General features: G+C 29.1%; 1 protein-coding gene across 1 annotated transcript in view; it reads right to left on the reverse strand.

The window, feature by feature from the left end:
- The window catches only part of LOC142318998 (intraflagellar transport protein 140 homolog), an 80,786-nt gene extending 71,818 nt beyond the window's left edge, over positions 1 to 8,968 (reverse strand). Inside the window, exons 1-2 of the mRNA XM_075355777.1 lie at positions 8,800 to 8,968; positions 4,961 to 5,202 (exon numbers count right to left, since the gene is read on the reverse strand). Of these exons, the coding sequence (XP_075211892.1) occupies positions 4,961 to 5,107 (147 nt within the window). The 5' untranslated portion in view covers positions 5,108 to 5,202; positions 8,800 to 8,968. The remainder of the gene's footprint in view (positions 1 to 4,960; positions 5,203 to 8,799) is intronic.
- Between the last annotated feature and the right edge of the window lie 390 nt (positions 8,969 to 9,358).

Raw genomic sequence — 9,358 nt, forward strand, 5'->3', positions numbered from 1 at the left:
TCCAGCTCAATGGCAGGTCTCCCCAATTCTCTTGTGCAGTTTCCACTCTTAAATCATCAATTCCCTGAGAAATGGTTCAGTTGTAGAGAATCATATTCCTGGCTACCAAGATTGCCTGATCAAACATCTTTAGATATTTGTATCTGGTAGTGGATGAAAAATATTGTATACAAAACAAAACAAATTCTTGTGAGGAATTAACTGTTTGCAATATGGATGCAGCTCAGCAACTTAAGGACAAACCTGAAGAAACCAAGAACCTTAAGAAGCGTACCAAGAAATATTCTAAAAATAACAGTACTGTTTCTAAATAAATTCAAATTTTTCTAACTTCTTTGTTTTATTCTAATTATTTTACACCATTTTGTTTACAATTAAGTTCTGTACATCTTTCGTTTAAAAGTTTTATGTGTTTATTAACCAATTAACAAAGTAATTGTACATCAAATATAATAAAATAGCAGTTTTTATCCTAATTTATTGGTTTTATCCCCTGATTTCTCAAAAATTAATGCAGATACAGTTCTGGGACCTTTTTTATTCGATTTTCCATGTCAAAAACCATAATAAATCACTAATTCTGCCTCTTAATTAAGAGCCTAAAAATTTCAATATGGCCTCATTTCACAGAGGTAGCTGAAATCTAAGCGAAATCTTTCACTAGCTGTAACTTGCAAAGGAAGCATTTTAGGACATATGTTTATATGAACTATTCCCATTATTTTCATGAGTGTAATAAGTTATGAAAGTCATGGGAGAACTTTGGCAAACACCTGTATATAGGAAGCTTTTTTGTACAGGGGTATTACATTTTGACTAAATTAAAAAAATATTCTTGAATAATATTGGCTTTCACAAACTGTATATTTGTAAGAAAGGCATGCTTTCAACAAAAACTTACGTACTTTCTTTAAAAGATATTGATCAATTTTTACAAAATAGAATGTGATACATCTCAAATTGACATATTTTATGAAATATGATTTTTGCTCTTTGCTTTTTTACTAGTAATTTTTTTTTCATATTTAAAGAAAAAATGCTTTTCATCTGCTTGGGTGTGAATTAAGGCAAGAAGTCTCAAATTTTTTTTGATGGCATTTTGCCAAGTAATACAGAATACATCAATCAGTATATTTATATTTTCCTTCTTACTTAAATTGCTCAATTTGATGAAAGTGTGCAAATATATATTTAATTTATAAATTAGCACTTCAAACTGATGGTGCTGATCAAAAACCTTGAAACACATAATTTTATACCTAGCATTTTACAACAAAAACTGTAACAAGTTTACTGACTTGCTGATAAGTTTGTAATAACTAGAGGCCAGATTATATGCATTTGCATAGTACACCCATTCTTACTGGTTATTGCATATTTTCCTTAAAATCTAGTGATGATGCATATTTTTGCAATATTTACAATATTTTTCGGTAGGATACCTAGTTAATAAATGAAATATTACATTATAGCTAGCTCAACTTATTAGCCGCATGGCTCTTAAAGCACACTTAGCAGCTGCAAATCTATTGTTTTGGTAGTATAGTATTATTATGAGGCCAAGTAAAACACAAGACAAGGATAGACGATAACAGTTCTGCATTGCGCATACCTACTGCAGCACTACTCCCACTAGGCAAGTAAATTATGCATGTTATTGTTGAAGCACTCAATGGATCAGTTTACTTTTTCGTTTATTTGTGCAAAGTTTAATGTGTACCATGCCTCCCAAAAAAAAGTGTCTCTTTGTGGATAGCAGACTATCCTGGAACATTTATGTATGACAGAAATGTTTTATATTGTTGAGTTTGTGAGAAAAATATTTCATGCAAAAAAGGTTTCAAACAGACCAGCATGTCAAGACAAGTCTTCATATTGCAGGATTGCAAAAGAAAGGCCCACAACAACAACTCATAACAGCAGCAAGTAGCAGTGATCTCATTTCCAAGGGTAAACAAAAAAAAACACTTTAGCATGGATTTATGTGAAGAATTGCTTACAAGTAATATTCCTCTTCACAAACTTATAAATCCTACCTTCAAAGAATTTCTGCAAAAATATTGCTTGAATCAAAATAAACCAGATGAATCAATATTGCATAAAAATTACATACCAACAATTTACCTACGTTCTGGAAGAAATACACAATGAACTGGGATAGCATTATTTGGATTTCAGCTGACAAAACTACCAACAATTGTGGCCGTTACATTGTGAATTTAATTGTTGGTGCATTAAAACTAGAACCTTCTTCTTCCTATCTGTTGGCCTGCAAAGACAAATCATTCTATGATCGCCAGATTTGTGAATGAAGATATTAAAAACTTATTTCCTGAATCTTCTGCAGATGAAAGTGTTTATATTTCTCTTAGATGCTGCTCCCTATTTGACCAAACCAGCCAAAGCCTTCCAAGTATTTTATCCCAATTTGATTCATGTGACTTGCTTTGTTCATGGAGTACATCGACTCACTGAAGAAGTACGATCCACGTTTGGGAATGTAAATAAAGTGTTTCTTAAGGCATCTGTTCACAATAAGCCTTACAAAGAAAGACTGCCAAATGTGCCTTTACCTCCTGAACCAGTGGTAACTCAATGGGGAAAGTGGATTGAAGCTATACTGTTTTACAATGAACATTTCAAGGGCATCAAAAGTATAGTAAACGACTTCGATACTGCAGAGGCTATGGCAGTTGGAAACATTTAATGATTCTAGTATAAAAAAAAACATAACTGTGATTAGCACTCATTTTTCCCACAAATCTGTGAGTATTAAAAAGCTTGAAACTAAAGGTTTGGCATTGACTGAATCTATTCAAATAATGAATAAAATCCACATAATGGACTCCGCATTGCCAGAGGTATTCCTGTGTAAACTTAAAGAAAAATTTGAAAACATTTTGAACAACACCCAGGCTTTGAACCTTATTTTTTTATTATAAAGTTGCATATTTTGACACTTTTCATGCATATTTTAAGCATTTTATGTTGTACATAATCCTAATAACAGAGAACCAATAGAGTACTAAAATGTCAAATAAATAATAGTTGTAAAGGAGTTACATTAAAACTGGGTTATTTTTTAATTTCAGTAACTCAATATTTAATTTTTCATTGTGAGAAACAATCTTTTCTAGGGGAAAAAAGATGTCAAAAGACAAGTAACAGATAAACTAAAAACTACTAAAAACTAAAAAAAAAAAAATTATTTTTTTAAAAAGATTTGTTTGTTAATATTTAATTATTTTTTAATCTACTGAACTTCCATAAAGCAATTTTTATTGTAATGTTTTTAATTAGCATTGTGTAAAGGTGAATTAACTGACCGACTGACTTTTGAATATCTCAATTTGGACTCAATTGAATATCTTAAGGTAATTTTAACTGTTTGTAAAAAAAAAATGTTTCATTGCTCCTTACATTTATTCTTAACTAGCTCCCCAATTGCAGCTTCACCTGCTCTATATGGTTTCTTGCATTTCCCGTAGCGGTTAATCTTTTTATTGTATGTTTTTTTTTTAGTCAAGTAACTGGTGGCAGGTGCAGCCAGTCATTTTTCAGTGTTCTTTGGTGGTTGGGTTTCAATTAACCACACATCTCAGGAATGGTCGAACTGAGAATGTACAAGACTACACTTCATTTACACTCATACATATCATCCTCATTCATCCTCTGAAGAATTATCTAAACGATAGTTACCGGAGGCTAAACAGGAAAAAGAAGGTGCAGCCAGTCACACATACAATAACAGTGGCAGTGGCTGTGTTGGTTGAGCTACAGCATAAAAAAAAATTACATCTTAGAAATATTTAAAGTAAACTTATCAAAAATAAAACCCAATCAACTTAAAAGTCCTAATAAACCACCAGAAATAAAATTAGAACAGCCAGAATCCAATAGTCTATACCTTTGTACCTGTTAAAAAAATGTGAATTAAAAAAAACAGAAAATGGTTTTTAAATATTTATCTAAAGAGTATTTCCAGCCCAAATCTACTGAATATCTCATTTACTATAGTCAGGATTGGGAAAATTTACAATCATTGTTCAAAATTTTTTTTACCTTTCTTTATCCCCTTTCAAATATCTAGAAATTGATATGACATGAAGATTATACTCACAAAAAATCAGGTTGATTTCTTCATTTGTGACCAAGAAAATGAAAAAAGACAGGGTTTCAAAATTCTCCTTTAACACTTGAAACTGGTAATTTCAAAAACTTTAGAAATTGGTTTATAGATGATATTCATAATCATTCTGTTAAAACCCAGTTCACACAGTAATAGATACCCACAGTACACAATTCATTCAAGTTTGTACTTCATCTGGCAAATCTCCACTACTACATTTTTTTTTTTTCCGAGATGAAATATATCTAAAAACTTCAGTTATGCTAAGAAACATGGGTAAAAATTTGGTTGTGATTTATCAGGTAGTTTTTCATTTATCCCAAACAAGGAAATAATCCTCTTATTCTTAATAATAGATAATAGTATAGATCCAAACATTATGTAAAAATGGGAGGGGGAGTCTTCTAAAATCTGACATTTCAGATGGTTACAGACAAATAATTTTATGCTCATATAATTTATGATGGACCCTTAACATCTTAAGATAAATATTAGATGGGATTTTTATGAATCTTCCTTCTGTTTACTGGAAACTTTTGTCCAATGAAAACTGATCATGTAATTATTAAGACAGATAACAACACATATTTTGGGAAAGATGAAATATATTAGGTTTTTGATTCTTGATTGTATCAAACTCCCAATAGAATTCAGTTAAAAAATTAAAAATACAATCACAGTAATTTTTCCAAAAATAAAAGCACATTAGTTTCTTTCAGATTCAAAATAACAATTCTAACAAAAAAAGGCAATACTTTGAAGAAAGAATAAATATTTAAAAAATATGATTAACCTTAATAGACTTCAGAATGCCATAAACTATAAAGTTACCAGTTCATCACAAACTGTGACTGTTCCTCCAGTTTCCTGACTGTAAGAAGCAACTGCCAACAAAGCCTGTTGAGAATGCCATGCCACAGAATTAACTGCAGTAACCGGATCCTCAATATTAACTGTGTAATCAAAATACAGCGTCATGATTTAGTTTCTTCAATGTTACTGTATACTTCTTATCGTTATTGTTAAAATTGTTATTCTACATGTCTTCTTTCTTTGAACAGCGTGTTTCAAATCTGAAAAATAAATACATCAGTAACAGAAGAATATATAATCCAGTGATTCCCAAACTGCACCCCATGGCGCCCTGGGGAGCCGTGGCCTCTTCAGAGGGGTGCCGCGAAATATTTTAAAGCTTCATAATTAATTGAACCAAGGCATTTATAATTATTAATTTAATGTTAATAAAGTAAAAAAAATAATGAAGCTACACGAGTTTTATTTATTTTTATCTCTTACTTATGAGTAGTTATACTTTTACTTAAGAGTAGGGCACCATGAAAAAACTTTAATTAAAAAACAGCACTGCAACTCTGAAAAGATTGGGATACCACTGATATGATCTATTTAAAAAAATGCTGGATCTGAAACAAAAAATAATACTTTCTGATAGATTAATGAAATGTCACTACAAATAATTTTTTTACCAACAGAAAATGGTAAAAATTGTTATTGTTGTTTATTTTAATATCTAATACTAAATAATATTTTATTACATAATAAGATGATGAGATTTATAACATTTTAATGCCTACAAAAAACAATTTTATTAAAAAGATTCACAATTACATGAAATCATCTGAGCTACGAAGAATAGACACTGTAAAGGTATTTATTTAATAATGTTTAAAGTTCATAAATTATAGTTTTCAAAACTAATGTACTAAAGTAAATATTTTATTAAGCAAAATAAGGCTTTTCATTAAAAAAACAAAAAAAAAAAAAAAATATTCAAAACTATCACAGAATTTTTCTAAGAATTGATAGGCTATACAATTTTATGGTTTACGTTAATTACGCTTCTGTAAATAAAATTAACATTTAAATTGTTAATTTTTAATATGTTAAATTTAATATTTAATATATTAATATGTTATAGGAACTCATTTTCTACTGCAACCAAACAATTTTTTTTTATAAACATCCAGTTAGAATATTATTGTCAGAAAAAAGGAGCAATAATATGTTAAATAGTATCAAATTATAGGGAACATTTACAAAATTTATAAAAAAAAGTTGAATAGAAGAAATTAAATAGACCAAAATAAATATTTCAAATACAGCATACAACAAATGTAAGCAATAAGGGATGGCAAAGGACCTAAGACTTTTTCGGCAAATACTTTTTTAGAATTAAATTTACTTTATAGAAAAAGAAGCAAAGTTTTTTTAAGAGTGGGAAACAAAAATCCATCAGTCACAAATATAAACTAACCAAAAATTACAGAAAAAAATTAAAACTCTAACCAATGTACCAGGTAATGGGTAATTTCTTTCTTCAATAATATTAATATTAGATGGGAGTACATATGCGCTAAGCTTACACCAGGGAGTTCACAACAACCAGCATGATACATGCCTGGTATTTTAAAACTAAACAAAGAAAATATTCTGTTAATTGAAACATCATAGTAACTGAACAATGGGAGGGGGGCACTTCGTAAAACAATCTCCGAAGCCCATATTCATAAACATGATGATTCCAAGATTGTCTTCAATCTTAAGATTAAGATGATCCTAAGGTTGTCTTTCAAGTCATAAACACTTGGTCCCACTGAACAAATGAATATTAATGTAACAGGACCAGTATAACGGACCAGGGTAATGGATTTCTTCCAATTAAGAAGAAAGAAAGAGAATAATAATAATGAAAAAGAATCAAGAAGGAACTAAAAGGGATTCTTTTCTTAGACTAACAAATCCATTTAACAATCTGCTCTTAGTAATACAGACAATGGCATCTTCAAAAGATGTTGTTCGACCCAAAAGGGTTACCAGATTGGAATAAGAATTGGTGTTAATGTAGTAGGCAACCAACCTCTGTAGTTAGTTCTTAGATGGTGCCATTGAAACACTATATTGAAATAAGAAAATAAATACAATAAAAAAAATTAATAAATGGACTAATTTAAAAAAAATAAACCTTGCTCATATTATAATTATATGCTTATAACAAATATATTCTAACCAAACTTAACCTAAGCTTGCTAACCTTAACTAGCGAGCATAGGTTAAGTTTGATTAGATTATATTTATAATTTCGGTATTAATTAAATAAAAATAGTTCTAATTATTCTTATATTAAACCATTTATTCATTTTTTTTTGTATTTATTTTCTTATTTCAATGTAGCATTTTGGAGGCACCATCTAAGAACTAACTACAGAAGTAGATCGCCTACTCTTAATGCCTAAGAATTTGTAGAAAAAAATGTAAAGATGCGGGCAATGAAAATTATTACGCTTCAACAGTTTAAGGGATAAGGTGGGTACTGATTCTGCAGGCCAGGGGATATAAATACTGCCAGGGACCAGCAAATATAGTAGTTCCTTCTTCAGGAATAAAAAATCTTTTTTTTTTTTTAATTTTTTATTTCCTTTAAATGCTTACACTATGATTACTTTATGTACTCTCAGTCGAATATTGATTTATATTTAATCATATCTAACTGTATGTAAAGTTATCTAATTACACATATTACACGGGAGACAGCTCAAATATGGGCAAAGAAATGATTGGACAGGAAATAATGAATCAGTAATAGAATATTAGAATACAAGTAATAGTTAATGAGAATAGAATTTAATCAGAACTATTCAGAATATAAAATCTAACTGGATGGAACATATCATGATAGAAGGAGTGATTAAAACCAACTAAAGTGACATAAGATGGTAAAAAGTATAGAAAACTATCAGAATCTTAAAAGTTTACCTGGGATTAGAGAGGACGGGAGACAATACAGAATTAAAAGACACTGTCACAGGGCAGACAACCGTATGATATAAAAACTATTTATTTCTTAATGTGTTTAATTTAGTAAGGTTTACTTTTTAAATGGCTTATTATCATATATTACTACTTGTCAATATTAATTTGATTATAGGCAAATTTTGACATAACAAATTAACTATTAACAAACAATAGAGTATAAACAATTTTTATTACATGCTAAACACCTCCAACAATTTGAATATACTCTTTTTTGATCATGAACGTATAATAATCTTTCATAATATCATTAAGTTTTTATTATCTCTTAAGGAAAATTTGATAAATTTTTTTTGTGCAAACAATACAAATGAGAACAACAGAGCACAGATTAATTTGATGAAAGTAACAAATAAACAAACACACACACATTGTGTTACCTTCATCAAAGCAACCCTTTAATGTAATCTTTAGTAACTTTCTTAGTTTTCATGGTTAAAAATAAAAATACTTTAAACTACAAGAAGAACCTTAAAAATACAAAAATACTCGAAAGCAAAAGGTTGTAATAAATTCATGTGTATTTAAAAACATTACTAACAGAACCATTCTTAAGGTAACCTACATAAAACATCACTAAATATATCGCTCTTTATAAAAGAAATGAATTAAAACTTATTATATTTCAATAACAGCTTATTAGTAAAAAGAAGTACACCAATATTATAATTTATTGAGAGAGTGTTTCTCAGATAGAGAACACTCCATCAAAGAACTCCAGGATTAAAAAAAACTTAAACAAATTTTTTAATCAGATTAACTGTAATAAAAATATCTATCAGTTATCCAACGTACAACTTCAAAAAAAAAAAAAATTTTTTTAAACTAAAACCGATTCTAACCTCTGTTCTCTGAAACATTTATTTAAATCTTAATAAAAGCAAGGTGAAAATATAAACTATCTTTCATAACATAATTAAACAAAGAATTAATTTTACAGAATCACTTCTGTTATTGAACAAATGACGTTAAATTCAATGGCTAAAATATCGAATAGCAACACCATAACAACCAAATTATTTACAAACACTTTCAAGGTCTAATTCGGTTTTCAAACATGAACAACCTTATAAATAGAAATATACCTCAACTAAAAAATGATATCACATAATTTTATTAAATATTTAAAATATATATATGTCCCACACTTTGAAACAGGCTTTTTAGTCAGCCTCAAAATAATAAACTCCGTACAAGAATTCAAGTCACAATCCCCAAGAATCTTAACACTCACCCTAAAAGCATCTTATAAAATCTATACTATAATAAACACCCACTAATAATAAAAATAATTAACCGAAACACCGTAAAGAAACAGAAAAGTTCTGAGATATACACGACATGACCACAAATAACATCCCCAAAAACCATGTCAAACAATTAATCGAAAATTGCGAAGAA

The sequence above is a fragment of the Lycorma delicatula genome, chromosome 2 (genome assembly GCF_047948215.1).
Source record: "Lycorma delicatula isolate Av1 chromosome 2, ASM4794821v1, whole genome shotgun sequence".
Taxonomy (NCBI): domain Eukaryota; kingdom Metazoa; phylum Arthropoda; class Insecta; order Hemiptera; family Fulgoridae; genus Lycorma; species Lycorma delicatula.